This window comes from Camellia sinensis, chromosome 7, assembly GCF_055761805.1.
Source record: "Camellia sinensis isolate YWXY chromosome 7, ASM5576180v1, whole genome shotgun sequence".
NCBI classification, from domain to species: Eukaryota; Viridiplantae; Streptophyta; class Magnoliopsida; order Ericales; family Theaceae; genus Camellia; species Camellia sinensis.
Window position 1 is genome coordinate 12,449,747 of NC_138967.1, and position 21,238 is coordinate 12,470,984.

General features: G+C 33.4%; 3 protein-coding genes across 4 annotated transcripts; 2 read left to right on the forward strand and 1 right to left on the reverse strand.

The window, feature by feature from the left end:
- Positions 1–617: 617 nt before the first annotated feature.
- LOC145795609 (uncharacterized) lies at positions 618–1,628 on the reverse strand. The gene has a single exon (XM_082880440.1). The coding sequence runs from the start codon at positions 1,626–1,628 to the stop codon at positions 618–620; it is 1,011 nt and encodes a 336-aa protein (XP_082736566.1).
- An 8,347-nt stretch (positions 1,629–9,975) lies between these two features.
- Positions 9,976–10,869, forward strand: LOC114285338 (F-box protein CPR1-like). The gene has a single exon (XM_028228388.2). The coding sequence runs from the start codon at positions 9,976–9,978 to the stop codon at positions 10,867–10,869; it is 894 nt and encodes a 297-aa protein (XP_028084189.2).
- A 152-nt stretch (positions 10,870–11,021) lies between these two features.
- On the forward strand, positions 11,022–17,094 carry LOC114261185 (F-box/kelch-repeat protein At3g06240-like). Of its 2 annotated transcripts, none has more exons than XR_014334973.1 (2): positions 11,022–11,615; positions 16,379–17,094. XR_014334973.1 is itself a non-coding variant. In XM_082877439.1 (2 exons), exon 1 carries the CDS (start codon positions 14,793–14,795, stop codon positions 15,399–15,401), a length of 609 nt encoding a protein of 202 aa, XP_082733565.1. In that variant the 5' UTR covers positions 13,590–14,792; the 3' UTR covers positions 15,402–15,495; positions 16,379–17,094. The 2 variants fall into 2 exon arrangements, 1 of the variants encoding a protein (XP_082733565.1); XM_082877439.1 differs by lacking the exon at positions 11,022–11,615 and adding an exon at positions 13,590–15,495.
- The last annotated feature ends 4,144 nt before the right edge of the window (positions 17,095–21,238 follow it).

Sequence of the window (21,238 nt, forward strand, 5' to 3'; positions counted from 1 at the left end):
GCGGCCTAATTGATTCTCAACTTCATTCTTATAAAGAACAAACTTGTCAATAGCCTCATCTTTGCTTTTGAGCAAATACACATAACAATACTTAGTGCAATTATCAACAAAAGTGATGAAGTATTTATTGCCACCACGTGATTGTACAACCTTTAAGTCACACACATCATTATGTACTAAATCCAACGGCTCTGAACTTCTTTTAATAGAATGAAATGAAGATCTTGTCAACTTCACTTCAACATAAGTTTCACACTTGTGTTTTGGATTAATCTTAAAAGATGGTATGTGATCTAACGTGATTAATCTACATGAAGATTTGAAGTTCACATTTCCTAGTCTACCATGCCACAAATTAGAAGACTCAAGCATGTAAGCAGAAGTAAATGCATCTTTATTCATCGTTGGGATAAAAGTCATTACATTGAGTTTGAACATACTCCCTAACATATATCCCTTACCTACATACACTTCGCTCTTGGTTAGGGCAACCTTGTCGGACTCGAAGACCATAGGAAAACCATGTTTGCTGAAAAGAGACCCTAAGACATGATTCTTATGAATGTCCGGAAGATACAAGATTTCGTTCAAGGTCAGCTCCTTCCCTAAGGTAAACTTTAGGACCACATTTCCTTTCCCCTCAACAATTGAGGTAGTAGAATTTTCCATAAACAACTTCTCGCCGTTTGTAACCGCTTGAAAGCTGCAAAAAGTTTCTTTTCGGAGTAGATGTGGCGTGTAGCCCTAGTATCAATCCACCATTCTCTTGGATTTGATCCCACCATATTCATCTCAGAGACAACGGTAGACAAGTGCATGTAGTTCTCATTATGGGAGTGCTCTTGCATATCTGCCATGTGAGGATGAGGTTTGGTTTTGTATGTCTTCTTTTGATTGTGGTAGTCACTAGCTTGATGCCCTTCGCTACCACAGTTGTAGCACTTCCCTAAGAATCGATAAACAAGTTCCTGTGGCTTATATGCCAGCTTCTTTGCAACACCACTCCTTGGCCCCAGCTTTGAGCCCTTGTTCACAAGGGGCTTTTTCCTCACCCTGGAAGATTTGCCATGCTCAATGACATTGGCCTTCACAGAGGAGGTACTCCTTCCTTTCTTTCTATTATCCTCCTCAATTCGGAGTCGGACAATAAGTTCTCCAACTGACATTTCATTGCGTTTGTGCTTCAAGTAGTTCTTGAAATCCTTCCAACCATTGGGACGTTTCTCAATTATCACAGCAACTTGGAATGACTCGTTCAAAGGCATCCCCTCAGCATCAATCTCATGCAAGATCATTTGGAACTCCTGAACTTGGCTCATTATAGTTTTTGAATCAATCATTTTAAAGTCTAGGAACTGGCCAACGAAAAATTTCTTTGCCCCGGCATCCTCAATCCTGTATTTCTTGTCCAGAGATTCCCATAACTCCTTTGTTGAGCTCTTGGCATAAAACACATTGTAGAGTGAGTCTGCCAAGCTGTTGAATACATAGTTCCGGTAAAGATAGTCTGTCTGCTTCCATATGTCAAATTCCATAACGTTTTGCTTGTCTGGCTTATTCTCTGCCACAGCTAGAGGATCCTCGCTCAAAACCTTTGCAAGGTTCAGCAAGGTCAAGTAAAACAGCATCTTTTGCTGTCATCTCTTGAAGTTGACCCCAACAAACTTCTTTGGGCACTCATGGACTAAGTGGTCCTCCCAGAACAACTAGAGCAACACTAGGGTTAACCACAGAGGTCACAACAATAGGGGTTGGCAAGCCAGTTGCCCCGGGGTTCAAATCCCCACCAATGTTAGCAATTGCAGTAGGATTGGTGATAGTTGCCATTTCAAAAAAATACACCAGAATATCATTTCCTGTGTTTCCAGAAATTAAACTTAACACTAGAAAATCCCATAGATGAAAAATTAATTCAAAATTAGTCTCACCACTAAACCTAGAATCGAACATGGTCAAGAATGTTCCTAGGAAGACTGGAGGTGTCACATCTGTTCCACTGAAAATCCAATTAACCTTTTGACAAAACTTTCAAGAGCATATTGACTCATAGTTCGTGAGAACCAATTTTTAGAATTAAGTTTTTCAAGGGATAAATTAGGTTAAAACAAATCAAAGTTCAACACTTACAAGCAATTTAAAAATTGCTAACCAAATTACAAGTAATGAAAAAAAAATTGTTACAACAATATAAACAAATAAAACTTACTGTTACAACTTGGTAAAGAAACCAAATAGCTCTCAAGAAAAAATTGCTTCAAATATAAACAAAAGTAAACTAATCCAAAAAGGATTATTATTTGTCTAAAACTTCTTTTCTCGCTTAGGTATTTCTATTCAATCAAAAAAGTTAGAAGTCCAAATTTTTGTTGCAATCCCAAATTTAATTCATTTGGATTTGTCTTGTTTCCATTCCTTTTAGCAAAGGTATGCCTACAAAGAAGGTTAGTAGCAACCCACAACATAATACAAAGCAACTAATTGAAAGAAACTTGAAATTTAACCCTTTTAACAATATATAATGAATGGCAACATTAAGTAAAATTAAAATGCTATATAAGTTACACAAATTAAACTAAAACTCCAAAATAAATTTACAATTAATTTACACAATAAACATGTAAATAAATATACAATTAACACTTTTAATTGACATGAGTTACAAAATAAAACTATAACTCTAAGAATTAAATGAAAAAAATTAATAGTCAAGAGTTTTATATATAAAATTATTACACAAATTACAAAGCCTTATAACTCCTAAACAATTAATTAAAATTATAAGCAAGAGTTACAAATGGATTTAACTCTCAATAAACATGTGAATAATTTAAAAGTTATTAACCCATTAGCATGCAAATTAGATTATAAACTTATAAAATAAAAATGATATGCAAATCATGGTAGACCCAATGAATCATGCTAGTATAATTATATTAAAATCACATAAGCATGCACAAGTATATTAAAGGTCTGGGGAAAAAAATAAAACTGTACTAACGAATTTACTAAACATGAAACCAAAGGGATGAAACAACGACTTTTATAAAGATTAGAATGAATGTCTAATTAAAAAGAAAAACAATCCATACAGTGGATGTTAGAAATTCTAAACAATTCTATTCAGGTTGTATTTTTAATTAAAGAACTTGCAGGTGGGGAAATTAAAATTCATACTCTTAAATTATGCAACCAACACAAAACAGTAGACTAATTATCTAATCATCTCCAACATAATTTCCTTATCATACAGACAACTTTTTTTATTTTTATTTTATATATATATATATATATATTATTAAAGATTCACATACATGTAACAGTAGGCTAATCTATGTACAAAAGCAAACCAGTGTAGATTATGGAAAAGAGAAAACTATTTGAATTACAAATCTATTTGTACAATTTCATAAGAAATATAATAATATGTTTTAAGTTTGTTGTCCAAATTGTACAATTAAACAAGAAAAATAGATTCATGATTTATTAAATTAAATAAAAGAACAACAAATAAATCCATATTTGATAAATTACATTATAGAGCATGACATGAACATGATTAACAGAAACACATATTTAATCGAAATATTGGAAACAAGAAATCAAACCAAATTCTGTGTGATACAACAATGTCCTTAAAACAGAATAGCCGCCTTACCATGAGTGCTGGAGGAACATCGAATTTTGTCTCCCAGGATAAGATGGTTTAGATCGGCTAACTCATAAGCACCTTCTATTAGCTTTGGCGAACCGACAATGGCAGCACTCTCTCACACAGGAAAAAAATTATAGACACAAGCAGACTGACTGTATAATTCTGGAAGGAAAAGTTGTATCAAAACCAAGAGAGATGGGTCTCTTTTTATACACCATAATGGAGAGAGGAGGAGCCTCCAGCCATAAAGGCTAGCATCTAATGCCCATGAAGGCTAGTCACTAATGGCCATTACTCCTGTAAAACTGCTAGAGTAATGAATCAAAACTAATGGGAGAAAATATCTGATATATATATATATATATTCTGTATACACAAGCGTGTATTTATGCAATAGACTTGGCCAAAAAATTTAGGTTAGTGGACCACTAATTCGGCCTAGCCCAAACCTAACCCATTCCTCAAGCCCAAGCCCAAGATCCAAGATCCACGACCCATGGACTTGGACCCGGGCCCGGCCTGGTCCGAGATTTTGCCATAACCAGCTTGGACTATAGTCTTGGCCCAAGCCCATCCTTGAAGTATCCATGCCTCCCTTTCTTCAGAAAATTTGGATGCCCCAAAGGGCTCATGCCATTCTCATAATCTTGAGGTTTAAATACTCATCAAAGTTTTCCTCCATGATCAATGTGGGATTGGTAGCTATACACAATTCCCAATTCCTCATTTATGAGACAATTTCTCATTTAATTCTTAATGGTTTTTGGTCATTCCTTTTGTGGTGTAAAGACCTTGCTACAAAGAATCTAAACCCATTTAATCCCACATCAACCAATGGTTGAGATCTACTTTAATTTCACATTAAAATCACCAAAAAAATCATTTTTTCCAACACGTTCAACGAAACAAAGTTTTAATTTATGGAAGGTTTTATCTTCACTCCATCAATGAAGCTTGTCTTGTGAAAAGCGTTATTGAACCTGTTGAAAAAAATCCCATCTCATTATTACATTGAAATCTTGGGTTCGTGTAATGGGTTGTTGCTTATTCAGATTATATTTGTTTTTGTGGAATTCGCTCACCAAATGTTCGAAGAAAGTGCTCACATATCATCGCTTGCGGGATGGTGGCTATGGTGTTGTTTTTGGGCTTTGCTTTGACTCCTCGAATAATTAGTACAAGGTTGTAATGGCACTTTCTCATGAGACTCCAAGTTACGGTGGATTGGTTGTAATTGGTATTTTTCGAAGCAAAACTTGGATAGTTGTTCACTTCCCATACCGTGTTTCTAGTGTGAAATTGGGTCCTGTTGTGAATGAAAATCTACGTTGGTTTGCTTCTAAAGAAAGTTGGGGTCGCTTCTTCACACCCCATCAAAGCATTTACTTCAATCCACAGAAGAATATATTCAAGAAGTTACCAATGCCACAACCTAAGGATAGAGATGGAGATATTCTACTCGGTTTGGGAGTTTTAGAAGGGTGTTTTTGTATGGTTCGCTCTTGCGAGCACCCAACTGATCGTGTGGATAGAGTTGAGGTGTTAGTGATGTAGAAATATGGTATCAAAGAATCTAGGACTACCATGTTCATTCTATCAAATTTGCCTAACTTGCATATTTATAATAATGTCGTACCATCGTGTTTTACAAAGAATGGTGAGATTCTAATGAAAATTGGCAAGAACCATGTAAGAGCACACAACCCCAACGGCCACTTGCAAAGGGATATTAGGATTCCAACCGAGAGTCACTACTTCTATGTAGTTGTGTATGAGGAAAGTTTAGCTTCACTTATTGATTACAATTGGGAAGCAGAAAAGTTGAGAGGAGATGCAAGATATGTGGAAAACTCCCTTTCAGGCTCTTGGTGAAAAATGAGAAAGGTAATAAGGGCGGGTGTTTCGATATACGAGGTTGAAGGAAGAGGATATAGAGAGTCAAACTCGGAATATATGATGGATAACTATAGGAGGGGGAGAAATTGACTGATTTCATTTTTATAGTTTTCATTTAAAAAAATTCTCTAATCTTTGACTGCATTTTTATTATTTTAGATTTATTCTTTTATTTTTGTGATTACTAACTTTAAATTAGTTGATCATAAAGTAGGCAGGATAGCTGGTTCATTAGATCATGTTAGTGAGACAAGAAGAGTAGATGGTGCATGGAGGATAACAATAAGATCATATTTGTTTGGTGGATTAGATTAAGGAAATAAAAGCATAACTAACACCACTTCTTACATATATTTATTTTTAGTACCATAAAATTGTTGAATGAGATTGTATATGCCATGTGATTGTTTGATTAGAATGAGATAAAATTTTGAAAGAGTATTTATGACATTTAAATAGTGAAGGAAAGATAATTTGTAAAGGGAATTAATTGTCCCAAGGGAGTCATGGGATTGATTTATTAGTAGTCTGAATCAAACACTAATAAAGCCAAACACTGGATTTGGAAATTCATCTATTGCTTGATATCAAGTTAAAATAACTTAAGCAAGTAAAAATAAAACAACTAAATTAAATAAAACAAGTTAAAATAGCTTAATTAAATATTCATAAATAAAACAGATAAGTAGAAATATCAATACAAAATAAACTTACAATCATTTACTGGAAGTAATTGAAAAATACATAATTGTTTACTAGAAGCAACTGAAAAATACAGCTTCAACATGCATCCTTAAAAACTAAATTTTAATACAACAAATTAGAAATTTTACATAAACTGATAGAAACTACGAAAGAAAATTTTCACTCTTTCCAACTTTGAATTGGCCTTGACTAAGGAGCTTCTTTTATAAACAAAGTGGATAATTGTTAGGCTTGTGATTTGGGAACTGTGAGGCCCGTGACTGGAGCTGTGAGGCTTGTGACTTCAAAAGTTGGAAAATATTGTGAAACTTGTGACTTCAAAAGCTGGAAAATAAGAGGCACATGGGTGCTGAGAGCATCTTTCTGTAACTGAGAACTTTTTTTTTTTTTTTTTTTTTTTACTTATAGTGAGGAAACGTTACTGCACAATTGACTGATGGGGAACAATATATATATATATATCAGCAGCTTTTCTCAAAGTAAGAGTAGTGACTAAAACTGATGTATATATATGGAATCCAATGACTTTTTTAGGCATATGGGTCATTAGCATCTTGGAATTGTGGACCATATGGATCATGACTGGTTGAGGCTTCAAAGGAGGCTAAATCATCTGAGGCTTCATCTTCAATTTGTGACCTTGCTAGAGCCATCAATAATTTGGCCATTTGCATCGATTCATCACTAGAGGTTGACTTGGGCTTTACTTTAGGCTTGGCCTTGGAGGACATGGGTTTGAAAGGTTCAATGCTGGTTGATAGGCTTTCAAGTCTGACTGTCGTGAGAAGAAGTGGGCTTCCTTGTGTGACTGAAGGATTTGGGTTTTGCTGAGACTTAACCATTGTAAGAGTTGGGGCATGAATGTTAATTGGAAATTCTTGCTGGACTTGTTCAATGATACGATGGGCTTTGAATGCATCCCACCATTTAATGAAATGTTAACGAGTGGCTATGTTATTAGATAGATTGTATTTCCATTTAAAAATTCAAAGGACTTTATATTTGGACATAAAATGGAGTAACACTGACTTTTATGCTGGATGAGCTTGTAAATTGATGAGAAGAAATTGACTTGTTCTATTAACTCGGAAGGGATGATTTCTGGGATGACACCATGCTATGACCACCATCTCAGGAACCAAGAAGGGAATTCTAATTTGAATTTGTGGTCAAATAAAAAAAACCAAGAATGACTATATGACTCATTTTGATCTAGGAGGATTTTGAACCAAGCATCAATGTAATCATAGTAACTATATTGTGTATCATGGTTAGAAAGGTCTCGTAGTAGAAAAGGGAGACCCTATTCTTCCATGGAAACAATATTATGAATGTACAAGGAATGATAAATGATTTTACTGGTTGGAGTTGATCATAGATAGGTTTAATGATTATTGACTTATGGTGGAAAAGAATATCCTTACAAAAAGTTGTTGACTTATTGGGATGGAAAGGAATGAAATGTCATCCATTAGGGAAATAGGATTTGACTAATTCAAGAACATTGTGGATATTTTTATGGACTGGCTCTTTGTAAAAAAAGATTGAATGACTGTTTAAAAACATAATCTGTTCTTGGGTAGACTTGTTGGAAGGCATTGGCGTAATTAACTGGTAGGCAAAAAGGTCTGAAGCCTAAGCCGAAGTGTAACTAGGTTTTAAAATATTACCAAGAATTTGGTATCAATTGACTAGATTAATTGGAGATGCAACAATGGGTTGACTGGATGGCATAATTGCAAGAGGTTTTGTAGTAGGTTTGTGGCTTGACATCTGTAAGAAAAATGACAAAAGTAGATTAGCATCCACTGAGGACATCTAATCTATCCATATGAATGTTTACTAGATTAGTGTAATGAGCAATGAAATTGCAATAACTTTTAATCTAATTGAATTGAAGGTAAGGGTCTTGATAAAGATAAGGGTCATTCTGTAGTGACTTTAAATAGGATATTTTAAACTTATAATAGCGAATAGTTTTGCAGTATCTTGTGACTTGTAATATGTTTGTGGAACAATAATGAGTAGGTATGATGCATTATCCTCCTTGTAAAAATTTTTGGGTAAGAAAATCAGGGATATAATTTTAACTATTAGGAATATATTCAATATTAAAATAAAAAATACTTAAAATGGATTGTTATCGAGCAAAAATATGTCCACTAGTAATATTTTGAACATCTTTTTTCAAAACATATTTAGCACTTTTGCAATCAACACGTAATAGGAATTTTTGATTTAAAATGTCATCTTAAAATTTACTAATACATAAAACAATAGATAAAATTTCTTTTTTAATAGTACTATAATTTTTTTGTGCTTTGTTCCAAACGCTAGAATGAAAACGAACAATTTGTTCAGATGACTGGGGAGTGATTTTCTGAAGGAGAATGCCACCATAACCAACATCAGAAGCATTAGTCTGAATAATTTTCAATGAATTTTCAGTACGAATGTCAAAACAAGGCAAGGTCTTGACATATTTTTTTACTTGTTGAACAATAACAATATGAGTAGAAGATTAAGGAAAATGATTATCTTTCAACCTATCAAAAATAGGTTGACAAGTTTTCCTAAGGTCTTTGTAAAATTCAGTAATGTAATTTAAGGAACCTAAAAACCATTGTAACTTGGTTTTGTCTAAGATTTCATCAGGAAACTTAGAAGCAAACTCAATAGATCGACTGATAGTAATAATAGTACTTTGGTGGATATCATAACCTAAGAATCTAACTTTAGTTTGGAATAGCTTAATCTTAGAAGCATAAATGACTAGACCATTATATTTGATAATATGGAGAAATGAATTAAGATGTTTCCAATGTTCATTGAGTGACTTAGAGAAAATGAGGATATCATCTATGTAGACAATAGAAAAATGACTAAAGAGATTAAAAATTTCATTCATAATGCTTTGAAATTCGCTATGAGCAATTTTTAATCCAAATTATTAGATTAATTTTTATTTTTTTTTATAAATGGTCTACATGTACTTAAAAAAATTTAAAAATTAAAGAGATTCATATTTGACCCACGTATCCAAACAAGATCATTGGATTGTCCAAGAAGATGGGACAAAATTAGCTCATAAAAATTGTTCAAATTTTTATTCAAAATAAAAGTTCATGATTGGAATTGAATTTATATAATGTAAGATTTATTGAATAAAACTTGATTACAAAAATAATATATTTTGATAAATTTTTAAATGAAGTTTTAAGGTTTCTTTGTTTATAAAGTCGCTCTATAATAGTGTTTGGCAACAATTTTTTTTGAGGTTTTTTTTTTTTTTTTTTTTCACTAAAAGACATGCAAAATAAAATAAAAAAAAATTCAAACAAAATATCACATAAAACTTCATAATTATTTTATTTTTTCTCTCATAAACATCACATCCAACTACAAAAAATCTAACTATCTTTTCAAACATAAATTTTTTTTTCTCCAATAATATTCTACAACTAAAAAAATCTACATAAAAATCCACTTCCCAATCCCCACAGTGTTCAAAATAAATAAAAAAAATTCTCTGAAATATATATATATATATATATATATACGACAATGCTACGTAGCTCAAATTTTGTGGCTCAAATGGCCAAAACGACGTCGTTTTGGCCATTTGAGCCACTTTTGAGCCACAAAATTTGAGTTACGAGACATTTTCCATATATATATTGGGTTAGCATCTCAGACTTCGCTCTCTAGCGAAAGAGAGAAAAATGCAAACCCTAGTTGGAAGAGCGAATGAGAAAAAGATTAGAGCAAAAGCACAACTCAATCTACCAAACGTTCCCGAAGAAATCGTCATTGAAGTACTCTCAAGATTACCCCTCAAATCTCTCGTAAAATTCACTCTTGTTTCCAAGCAATGGCGTTCTTTGATTCAATCAGGTTCTGTGAAAATCGTACCACGAAACAATGTTCTCGTTCGTGGAAGGTCTACTCTTCACTCCATCGACCAAGATTTTCTTGTGAAAATCGTTGATAAACCTGTGAAAAAAAACCCATATGAAATCTTCGGTTCCTGTAATGGGTTGTTGCTTATTCGGATCCGCGACCATTTGTTCTTGTGGAATCCGCTCACCAAGTGTTCGACAAAAGTCCTCTCATGTGAGCCCTTGCTGTGTACTGGTTATAGTGTTGTTTCTGGGCTTTGCTTTGACTCATTTAGTAATGAGTATAAGGCTGTAATGGCCCTTTCTCATGACATTACACTCTTCGGTGGTGAATTCGTTGTAGTTGGTAGTTTCCGAAGCAAAACTTGGACAGAGATCAACTTCCCATACCATTTTTGTAGTGTGAAATCAGGACCTGTGGTGAATGAAAATCTACATTGGTTTGCCTCTAATAAAAGTTCGGATCGCTTCTTCGCACCCCGTGAAATCGTTTACTTAAATCCGCGAATGAACAAATTCAAGAAATTACCAATGCCACAACCTAAGAATGGAGATGGAGATATTATACTTGGTTTGGGAGTTTTGGAAGGATGCCTTTGTATGGTTCGCTGCTACGATGAGCATCCAAGCGGTCATGTGGGTATTGTCGAGTTGTTGGCAATGAAGGAATATGGAATGCAAGAATCTTGGACTACCATGTTCATCATATCGAATTGAAAAATGCTTGGGAGCATTAAAAGGGGATCACTAAAGGGAGCACTAATGATGTGGCAGTGGACCCCGTCCACTTTCTATGCCTTGTTTTTATTTTTTTATTATTTTTTTTGTCATTTCCAATATATTAGTGCTATTAGTGATGTATTTTTTAGTGGTCTAAATCATTGTTGTATCGAATTTGCCTGAGTTGGGTATTTATGATAATGTAGTGCCGTTGTGTTTTATAAAGAATGGTGGATTACTAATGAAAGTTGGCAGAAAGCATTTGAGGGCATACAATCCTAATGACAACTCTCAAAGGGATGTTACAATTCCAACTTATTTGGATGCAATTGTGTATGAGGAAAGTTTACTTACACCTACTGGGTACAATTGGGAGGAGGAAGTGTTGAGAGGGGAAGCAAAATATGTTGAAACATCCCTTTCAGGATCATGGCGAAAGATAAGAAAGGTAATAGGTAAGTGGGACTATGAAGAGTTAGACTCAGGAGAGGAGGAACACAGAGTATCAGACTTAGAAGAGGAATAGAACCATCGGTAGCCATAGGAAGAGGTGAAGCTGGCGAAGTTGTGACACGAGATAGAGTTAATCCTAGTTAAAATTTCCGAAATCAACAACAAACAGCATAACAGCACATCAAATGTTGATTAGAGACCAAATAAAACTATATTAAGAGATGGTTGAGATGTACGTGGATTTGGGTGGAAGGTAGCACAATACGAGAGAGGAAACCAGCAGATCTTTTGTACTCTTTCTATCCCTTCCTCAATAATCTTTAACTTTATTTTCTTTGTTTCATAGTGATTTTTCTTTCTTTTTTTTTTTTTTTTGAACTGAAAGTGTTAATGCTTAGTTTGTGATTAATAGATATTTTTCAGATCATGTTGGATAAGAGTGCCTAACCTTTTTAAATTAAATATTTTTTTTATCGGCAAACAAAGAGACTTTATTGATGAAATTGAACATGTGCAGTGATTATAGAGGAGTCCTGGCGAACCTTATCGTGTCCCAACTAGGTTGGTTACAAGGAGAGAATTTAATCATACATGCATCAAAAACGAAAAACTGAAAATCAAAGAGAGAAGTTCCTGATAACAGAGTCCAAAATCAACCCACTCAAAAATAAAATTAGAAAACATAAATGTTGAATCATGAATCAATCCAATTCATTACATCAAGGTTGGATAACCACAATATCAACAGCCCCCAAAACAACACACCATATGCCTTCATTCGCACTTTGAATGAACACACATCAACAATCTAGAAGGTGATCAATCTTGCAATCAGACATGACAAAGTGAATGCATAGAAATCCATAACAGAGTACCCATTCTCAAATGTTAAAATCAGTGCCTTTGATTTTATCCAAAATGAAAATATAAGAACTTCTAACTAATTCCTTCACCTCGCACCACACGAGATGCTTATTTTAACAAAATCAGCCCACTCCTTGTTTTCCATAAAATCCACAAGATTGCCATGGGCATTGCTTCTCAAATTAATTTGGGAATTCTATTCCTCCACCATTGGCAATGGAACATTTTAATGTGTGATCCCTGGGTTTTTTTTCCCCTGATATATGATATTCTAGTTTTTCTCTTGCCCAGGAAATCATACAGATTTATTATTTCTGTACGTATATTACTGTATAGTTGATTAAAGAGAGAGTAGTGAAAATAAATAGCTCAAACAAGCATAGGTTATTAAACATCTAACATGAATGGTCTAGCACACAACTAATCAATGGTTAAAGCACAACTAATCAATGGTTAAAGCTCAACAAACATTCTGGTAGATTTTTTGAATGCTTCAAATTAATCTTTCATAGTTCTGACTCTTTATCTCAAATGTGATTCGCATATTTAAATTCAGACAATCACTCATTTTTCTAATTAATTGTCATTTTAATAGATTCAAAATGGTAAGTACTAGTGTAATCACGTTATTTTGTATACATATTTGGAGATTTAGATCATCTCTATAAATTAGTTAAAGAGAAAATTGGTAATAAATTCAATTTAAAAAGGGTATAAGATATTAGGTTCAGTGGATATTTTTTTTATTGATAAGTTCACATTTTGTGAAATAATTTGGTAAAAAGTTCTGAAGGACATTTTGTTTTCAATTTTATCCCTTGACCTTTTTTTATCTGTTTGACTTTTTGTTGACTATCTGTTCAAATTTTTTTGTCTATCTTTTCAAATTTATATTTATCTCTTCAAATTTTTTAACTATCTTTTCAATTTTTTTTCCCTATTTGTTCAATTTCTTTACCCAATCTGTTTAATTTTGTGATCTTTTCAATTCAAATTTCTCTTATCTATTTAGATATCTGTCCAAATTTATTATCTGTTGAAATAAAAGCCAACCAAATCCTATCTGTTGAAATGCAAAACTAAACCAACCCTATCTGTTGCAATAATGGACAACATATTATCCATTATCTGTGGAAATGCAATTTTTTGTTATTGAAATAATTAAGCCACTATTTAAATTTTATTATCTATTGAAATTTTGAACTAATCTGTTATATTTGTTATTTTTTTTGTAATCTGTTGAATCTGTTTCATCATCATCATCACCAACAACAACAAAAAAAAAAAAAAAAAAAAAATCAATTTGGGGAGATCTGTGGATGTGTGCAACAAATTTGAAGAAAAGGCAGATATATATATACAAATATATATATCTAAAAAATATATACAGATATACACACACACACACATAAGTTCGCTTGGAGGAGTTGCCAGAGAGGGAATTTTTTTACCATTGCTCATAGAGAGAGAGAGAGAAGCAACAATGGCGGTTTCTCTCCGCCTCTGCAATGAGAGAGGCTGAGAACCAAAGACATACACCGCCGCCTCGTTCGCCGTATGAGAATCTTAGATCTAGAGTAGATCTGCGGCGGAACTCAGTTGGTGAAGGCAGTGTCGCCGTGACTGACTTTGGGTCTGTCACCATGGAAGATTGGCAGTGACAAAGGGAGAGAAAGAGAGAGAGAGCGACAAGTGCGAAGAAGATGAGGAGAGAGAGAGAGAGAGAGAGAGAGAGAGAGAGATTCTGACCAGTATATGGTATACAGTCAAACGAGTGACAGTCTCACATAAGAAGAAGAAGAAAAAACCCTAGGAAAAATGCAAACCCTAGATTTCCAAAGAGATTCAAGAAACAAAAAGGAGCGAAGAAGAAGAAGAACAACAACAACAACAAAGAGAATATGTATGAAGAAAGAGAACAGAGCAAAAACAGAACTGAACGATTTACCACAAGAAATCCTTATCAACATACTCTTAAGATTACCCATCAAATCTCTCGTCCGATCAATCTGCGTTTCCAAGCAATGGCGTTCTTTGATCCAAGATCATGCGAAAACTGCTCGACGACCCAAAATTCTTGTCTATAAAACTCACTTGAAATTTTCTTTTCAATCCATCGATCAACAATGCCGTGTCGAAAGCGTTCGTAGGACATGGAAGAAAATGTTACCTTTGCTTGCTGACATTGCAATCATGGGTTCGTGTAATGGGTTGTTGCTTTTGCGGATTGAATCTGATTTGTTCTTGTGGAACCCGCTCACCAGGTGTTCGAAGAAAGTCCTGGCTTATCACCGTTTGGGTGACGCTGGCTATGATGTTGTTTCTAGGCTTTGTTTTGATTCCTTGAGGAATGAGTACAAGGCTGTAATGGCGCTTGCTCATGAGAGTCCAGATTACGGTGGCGAGTTCATGGTAATTGGTAGTTTTCGGAGCAAACTTTGGACATATGTCCAATTCCCTTACAGCGTTCGTACTGTGAAACTAGGGCCTGTATTGATGAACATCTACACTGGTTGGCCTCTAAGGAAAGTTGGGGTCACTTCCTCTCAACCCATCAAATCGTTTCCTTTGATCCACGGAGCAATAAATTCAAGAAGGTACCAATGCCACAGCCTAAGGAGGAGGATGGAGATGGAGATATTATACTTGGTTTGGGAGCTCTAGATGGATGTCTTTGTATTGCTCGCTTCAACAATCCTAGAAACTTTGAAGGCAATGTTGAGGTATTGGCAATGAAGGAATATGATATGAAAAGCTCTTGGACTGTTATGTTCACGATATCGAATTCGGCCAGAGTATTTCGTTCCTATCATGGGTTTGTGCCATTGTGTTCTACAAAAAATAATGAAGTTATAATGAACCTCTGCGTAGGGGTGGATGAAGGATATGTAACAGCTTACAATCCTAATGACAATTCAAATAGGGATATTCTAGTGGCTACTGATAATTACGATTTCAATGCAATTATGTATGAGGAAAGTTTGGTGACTCCACCTGATTACAATTGGGAAGAGGAAGAGCTGAGAGGGGAAGCAACATATTTTGAAAAATACCGTTCAGGCTCAGTTGGAAAACGGAAAAGGATGAGGAATGGTTTTTGGAGATACTTAGAGCTTGAAGAGGAAGAATATGAAATGTTTGGCCTAGATTTGGAGATGGTCTCAAAAGAGTTGGCGTCAGAATTAGAAGAGCTAGAGCTTGAAGAGGAATAGTTTCAGCTTGAAGAGGAGGAACATGAAGAGTATGGCTTAGAGTTGCTAGAGCTTGAAGAGGAATACTTTCAGCTTGAAGAGGAGGAATATGAGAGTATGGCTTAGAGTCACTCTTAGAAGAGTTGGTGTTGTTTCATTTAGATTGTTTCAGACAACAAAATTGGTTTTTCATTTCTTGAATCAAAACTATTATACTTAATTTGTTGTTAATAACGCATCAAAGGCGCATGTGAGGCTTGTTTGCTTTAAGTGATTGGATTTTGACTGCATAGTCTAATATTTGGGGCGATTAGTATTGTTGATTTTAATTTTCATAACAATGTATGATCTCATGAAGACATATATAATGCAGTTGTTACATAATGTTAAGTGTTGCAAACCTTTCCCGTATGAAGGCTCTGAAGCTTCTTAAACTTGAAGTCAAATTTATGCTGTAGCTAATTTTTCAGAATGGCCCAAAAATTAAGAAAACCATGTCTTGATGTTCTATTTTACTTTGTTGATCTAAACATTGTGGACAACTATCGACATTCAATGACTTAATGACAAACATTACTTTGGAGATGCAATGCCAAAATTAATGTAGCTGGCTCATCGGTTGCATTTGAGTTTGGAAATTGCTGGGGTAAGCCTACACTAAAACATTCTTGATTTTCTGTGCTGAGTTTGCTGTAATTGTGTATTGCCTTTTAAAATTAATTGGTGTTTTTTTATCCAAAAGTACCAACTTCTCTTTTCCCTGAAAGTAGTATGTAGCAATTTTATGTGGCATATTTTATGTGGGATGTTAGTCATTTAATTAAGTTTCTTCACCTTGAATTTGCATTCTAGGTAACACTAAGTGGGAAATCATTATTTAAAGATAATGAACCTTCGTCACTAACATTGAAATGATCAATTCTACTTGTGTATCCTTATGCATAATGTTTTAGCCACTTGATTTTGTTTTATTTTAATGTTAATTTTTCTCTTTGCAGGTGCTTAACTTTGACAGATTTTCCTGGACCACACATTCATGAATGCTTTGCCTTCCACCAATCCGTCTACAATTAAAGATTTCTGCATGCAACGGTCATAGTCTGGTAGGACTGCATCTGGACATTCAGCTTCCATTGTTTTCTCAGTGCAATGCTTGCTCGCAGCCTACACTGAAATTCTGAATTAGAGTCGAGGATTCAAATATTTGACATTGCAGACTCGGAAGCGCTAGAGTTGGAAGATGAGTAGACCGTAAATAGCCATGAGAAGAGGAGAAATTCGTGAATGCTACCCACAACTACTACTATTTGCTAGTGAGTGACAAATAAAATGAGAAACCTTCCAGAGAACAACAAAAATTTATTTATTTATTTTTTTTTTAAATTGGAGACCAAATAAAAGCCATAATAATAGATGGTTGAGAAATAAAATTGGATTTGGGTGTGAGGCACTTGAGCCCAGGGAAAATCAGCCAAAAGAAGATTTTTCTTATTCTTCCTCGCTAATCTGTACCTTATTTTTCATTCTTTCATAGTTTTATTTTTTTGTTTTATTTTTTCTGTGTGTGCGTGTGAAGTGGAAGTGTCAACTTAGTTGGGATTATTAAGATTTGCTGTGATGCTTTTTGCACTCCCTTGCATTGTTGATGTAATTTTGCACGCATTATGCTCTTTCTTCGTCAATAAAGTTTTTGTTTTTGCTGATACAAGAAAAAGTGATAGTGTCAATACTTATTTTGTTAGTTTTAGATGTTCATCAGATTATATTGGAGTAGTGTGCCAACCTTTCTTAATTAAATGCGAAATTTAATATAATTTAAATGATAGAAATTTAATAAATTTTTGATGAATAGTCCCCAAATCTATTTATTAATAGCCACAATTTTTGACGAATATTTCAATGTAATAAGGAGTTGGAAGATTTTTCACAGGTTCAGGAACGCTTTTCACATGACAATCTTCGTCGATGGAGTGAAGAGAAAACATTCCACGAACGAGAACTTTCTTTCGTGGTGCGATCCTCACATAACTTGATTGAATCAAAGAACGCCATTGCTTGGAAACAAAAGTGTGCGATTTTCACATAACCTGATTGAATCCAAGAACGCCATTGCTTGGAAACAAGAGTGAATTTTCCAAGTGAATTTATGGAGAGATTTGAGCGGTAATCTTGAGAGTATTTCGATAATGATTTCTTCGGGGCGGTTTGGTAGATTGACTTTTGCTCTTGCTCTAATCTTTTTCTCTTTCTCTTCTCTTCTTCTTCTTCTTCTTCTTCTTCTTCTTCCTTGTCTCTTTCTCTTCCCTAAAATTGTTCAAACAGTGAGGGTTTGCATTCTTCCCTTTAAAAATTGTGAAGGGGCTAGGGTTTTTTCCTTCTTTATTTTATTCTTCTTCAGTTTTTTGTTTCTTTTGATGGTTCTGATGCTAATATTAGGGCTATATATATGGGAAAATACTTATCAATTTTGAAAAAAAATATTATGAAAGGAAATGATCCTAATGAACATCTACACTGCTTGGCCTCTAAGAGTTACTTCCTCTCAACCCAACAAATCGTTTCCTTTGATCAACGGTGGGATAAATTCAACAAGGTACTAATGCCACAACCAAAGGATGGAGATGGAGATATTATACTTGGTTTGGGAGATGGAGATATTATACTTGGTTTGGGAGCTGTAGGTGGATGTCTTTGTATGACTCGCTTTGACAATCCTAGTATTTTTGGAGGCAATGTTGAAGTATTGGCAATGAAGGAATATGGTATGAAAAGTTCTTGGACTGTTTTGTTCACGATATCGAATTTGGCCGGATTATTTCTTTACTATGATCGGATTGTGCCATTGTGTTCTACAAAGAATGATGAAGTTATAATGAAATTCTGCATAGACGTGGATGGGGTATGTAAGGACATACAATCCTAAGGACAGTTCAAATAGGGATATTATAATGGCTACTGATAATTTCTATATCAGTGCGATTATGTATGGGGAAAGTTCGGTGACACCACCTGATTGTAATTGGCAAGAGGAAGAGCTGAGAGGGGAAGCAACATATTTTGAAAAATACCTTTCAGGCTCAGTTGGAAAATGGAAAAGGATGAGGAAGGGTTTTTGGAGACACTTAGGCCATGTTTATTTGGGTAGATTGGATTTGGTTAGATTAGCATTTTTATGACTAATAGTCTTAGAATTACATATCTCTTTGAATTGTGTATCCTAACATATGTTTAGATTGAGTCAGGATTATAAGCAGCGACTAATAGTTCAGACTTTGGCTTAATCCTCTAATTGATATCCCACCGCATTTATGGGATTGAATAGTTTATCATATGTGGGATGCTATATCTGGATGGATTGTTAATCCGTACTTCAATTGTTTAACCAAACATTGGATTAATAATTTTATTGGACTATTAGTCCAATCCCAAGCTCATCTCCACCCAAACAAATATGGCCTTAATGGTGTATTTGTTTGGACGGATTAGATAAGGGGGGATTGGAATCCACTTGGACTGTTAGTTCTGGGATACATTGTCCCCGAATTATTTGGTTGGACTGAATTTGTATCCTATGTTTGTTTAGTTATGAGATTAGATGTCAGAAAATGACTATTTGATTGGATAGGATATGAATCTTATGTTTGTTTGGGATATTATGGAAAAGGATAAATGCCCAAATGACTATTTTACCCTTTTCAATTATTTACTAAGTAATAGCAATATTAAACATATCTTTAATATTTTAATTATTTTTAGCTAGATTAAATAAAAATTAATTTTAATTTATTTTTTACACAATTAAATAAATTTATTTTTAAAAAATTAAACAAATTAAATATCAATAAAAATATATGTTATTTTTTAATTAAAACTTAAATAAATTTATTTTAAAAAATAATAATAATTAAATAATGAAATTAAATAAAACATATATTAAAATTTAAATAATGAAATTAAATAAAATATAAACAAAATTTTAAAATAAAACATCAATAAAATATCTATAAAAAATTAAATAAATAAAACGTCAATAAAAATTAAATTAAATTATTTTGTGTTTAAATTGAAACATTTAAATTTTATTGAATTTTACTAAATATAATACATAATTAAATAGTAGAAGGTCAAAATATTCAGTTCACCCCCTTATCTCCCCCCCCCCCAAAAAAAAAAAAATAGGACACAATAGTTCTACATATTTGAGACTAATAGTTCGGAGCAAAATTGAACAACTAAACAATGGACTATTAGTTCAGATAGACTATTAGTCCAATCCTATGACCTTATCCCTCAAAACAAACACTGCCTTAGAGCTTGAAGAGGAAGAATATGAAATGTTTGGCCTAGTTTTCGAGTCGGTCTCAAAAGATTTGGCATCAGAATTAGAAGAGCCAGAGCTTGAAGAGGAATAGTTTCAGCTTGAAGGGGAAGAGTATGGCCTAAATTTGGAGTCAGTCTCAAAAGAGTTGACATCAGACTCGAAAGAGCCAGAACTTTAAGAGGAATACTTACAGCTTGAAGAGGAATAATATGAAGAGTGCTCATAATTTGGAGCCAATCTTAGAAGAGAACAGATTGATATATAGCTCTTTTAACTTCAATTTATTTAGATTGTTTCAGACAACAAAATTGATTTTCGATTTCTTGAATTCAAAATGTTATGCTTATTTTGTTGTTAACAATCAATGAGTCATCAAAGGCACATGTGAGACTTGCTTGATTGACGCAATTGGATTTTGACACTTGCGTAGTCAATATTTGGGGTTATTCATATTGTCTAATTTTTTGAGAATAAGTTGAATTCATCCCATTGATTCCAAGCACAGGAAAAAAAATAAAAAATAAAAAAATAAGTGTTTGGTTTTAGTTTTTTGAATTTAGTTTTTTGTTTTTGTATTTTTTTTTTTGTTTTTAGTGAATATTTTAAATTTTAAGTATTTTTTTTTTTACTTTTTTTAGATGCACCTTACTTAGATGTATCTAAATAGTAAATATTTGTGAAAAAAATATTTTAAAAAATTAATAAATACACAAAATACGAAAAATGTATTGAATTTGTATTTTTTTTGTATTTAGTGTATTTTTTAAAGATTTTTTTTTCACAAATGTTATATTTTTTAAGTGTATTTATGTTAGGTGTGTCTAAAAATTAAAAAAAAAAATTGCTTAAAGTATTAAAAATATTAAAATACAAAAAACAAAAAAATAAAATTTTCTAAAAATTATTTTCTAAAAATCAAAACCAAACAAAGTAATTTCATTGAAAAACATAACATCTCTTCGGTGGTTGGGTCATAGATGTTTTATTTCATTTTTCATAATGTTTAGCTATATTAGATGCCTGGTTTTTTAGGTTCCTATTAGGGTTTGGATTCCCTCAAGTATGATATGTAGGTGTCGTTTGGGAAGTGGGTTGATTTTTTGATTTTTTTAGTTATTTTAGATTGGGGCTAAAAAGCCTGATTTGGAAAGAGCTTTTGGCTTTTTTGACTTTTTTGTGAGAGACAAAATATAATGATTATGGGTTAGATATGATATTTTGTCTTATTGGGCTAAAAAACCTATTTTATTTTTTTTGTGATTATTTTAGCCAAAAAAGCCCAAAAAGCCTCTTCCCAAACAGAGGCTTAATTTGATAGTAGTTGGGCTTAGTGCCCTTTTTTTAGGAACTATTTTGGTGATTCAAACTATTTACCTTTTAAAATCGTTAAAATCAAAATGATCGGATATCATTATAATAACATGATTAAATTATATTTGTATTATAAAAAATGGATAGTTTATTTTTAAAGAGTGAATTAAACTAATGGTCCCTATAGTTTGGACCTTAAACCAACCAGAAAGAAGGAGGTAGGCAT